Below are 1,023 nucleotides of genomic sequence, written 5' to 3' on the forward strand. Positions count from 1 at the left end.
CAGCCACGGGCAAGCAGCCACCGGCCACCAAGAACCCTCAGCAGTGGCGCTGGCTTGGAGGGGAAAAGCTCTGCTTTACCTTTTTCATCTGGAATTTGATGGTCGATTTGACCTCATCCACCTTGGCCACCAGGTTCTCATTGTGAGTGAGGAGAGAAGGGAATTTGCCAGCTTTGTTCAGGCCTGGCCCCAGGATTCGAGGAATCTGCTTGATCAAGGACTCAGAAGCCAGGAAGGCATCGTACTTCTTAGCTGTGAGGAGAGAACCCACGGAGGTGAGGACAGGCCCTCAGCTGAGGCCATGCTGCTCCATTTCCCTCCACACACCTTGTGTCCCACCAGGCTGAACCAAAGCTGGTTTTACTAATGTTACATTAGAAATTACTCCTGTCACACCAGCCAAACCCACCAGAAACCTGCTTCACATCCTGACTGCACACCCCTACCTGCACCAACAGTTCAGCTCCCTGAAGAAAAGGGCATCTGCTGAGCCACAGGTGACCAGCACCGGACTCTGAGCTCTACCAGGAGCCTCCTACACAGATGGAGGACCCATCTCAGAGATGCGAGGCCAGCAGCTGTGACCCAGCCGTCCCACATCAGTCAGGACCCGCACCAGCACTCACCCAGCTTCTTCACCAGCTTCTTGTTTTTGTTGAGTTTCTTCAGAGCCTCTATGTCCATGTGAGGGATGTCAACAGCTTTGGCCTCATCACAGTGCTGCTGGTCCCCCAGCAAGCAGACGGAGAACTTGGGCCGTGGAGTTGACTTCAGCCTGGGGACAAAAGATCCAAATTACTACAAACCGCCAGCACCACACGTGCTTCCATGGGAGCCACCACGGAGATACCTTACCGCAGCACCAGGGCAATCTTCTTCCACAGCTTCTAACCTGCTGTCTCCAGCAGGTCGGTGGGGACAGCACAGGGGCCTCCCACACCTCCCCTCATGTTTTAAGACCCAGGGTAGGGGTCCGTCCAGCTGCACCCGCTTGGCCGGGGCAGTCTGAACTACCCGAGCAGT

The 1,023-nt window shown here is 55.8% G+C and overlaps 1 protein-coding gene across 1 annotated transcript in view; it reads right to left on the bottom strand.

Annotated features, from left to right (window-relative positions):
- RPL10A (ribosomal protein L10a) overlaps positions 1-775 on the bottom strand; it is a gene marked incomplete at its 5' end in the record, with an annotated part of 2,158 nt that extends 1,383 nt beyond the window's left edge. Inside the window, 2 exons of the mRNA XM_010131836.1 lie at positions 80-252; positions 627-775. Coding sequence (XP_010130138.1) covers positions 80-252; positions 627-775 — 322 coding nt within the window. The remainder of the gene's footprint in view (positions 1-79; positions 253-626) is intronic.
- Between the last annotated feature and the right edge of the window lie 248 nt (positions 776-1,023).

The sequence above is a fragment of the Buceros rhinoceros genome, unplaced genomic scaffold, assembly GCF_000710305.1.
Source record: "Buceros rhinoceros silvestris isolate BGI_N320 unplaced genomic scaffold, ASM71030v1 scaffold1472, whole genome shotgun sequence".
In the NCBI taxonomy this organism is placed as follows: Eukaryota; Metazoa; Chordata; class Aves; order Bucerotiformes; family Bucerotidae; genus Buceros; species Buceros rhinoceros.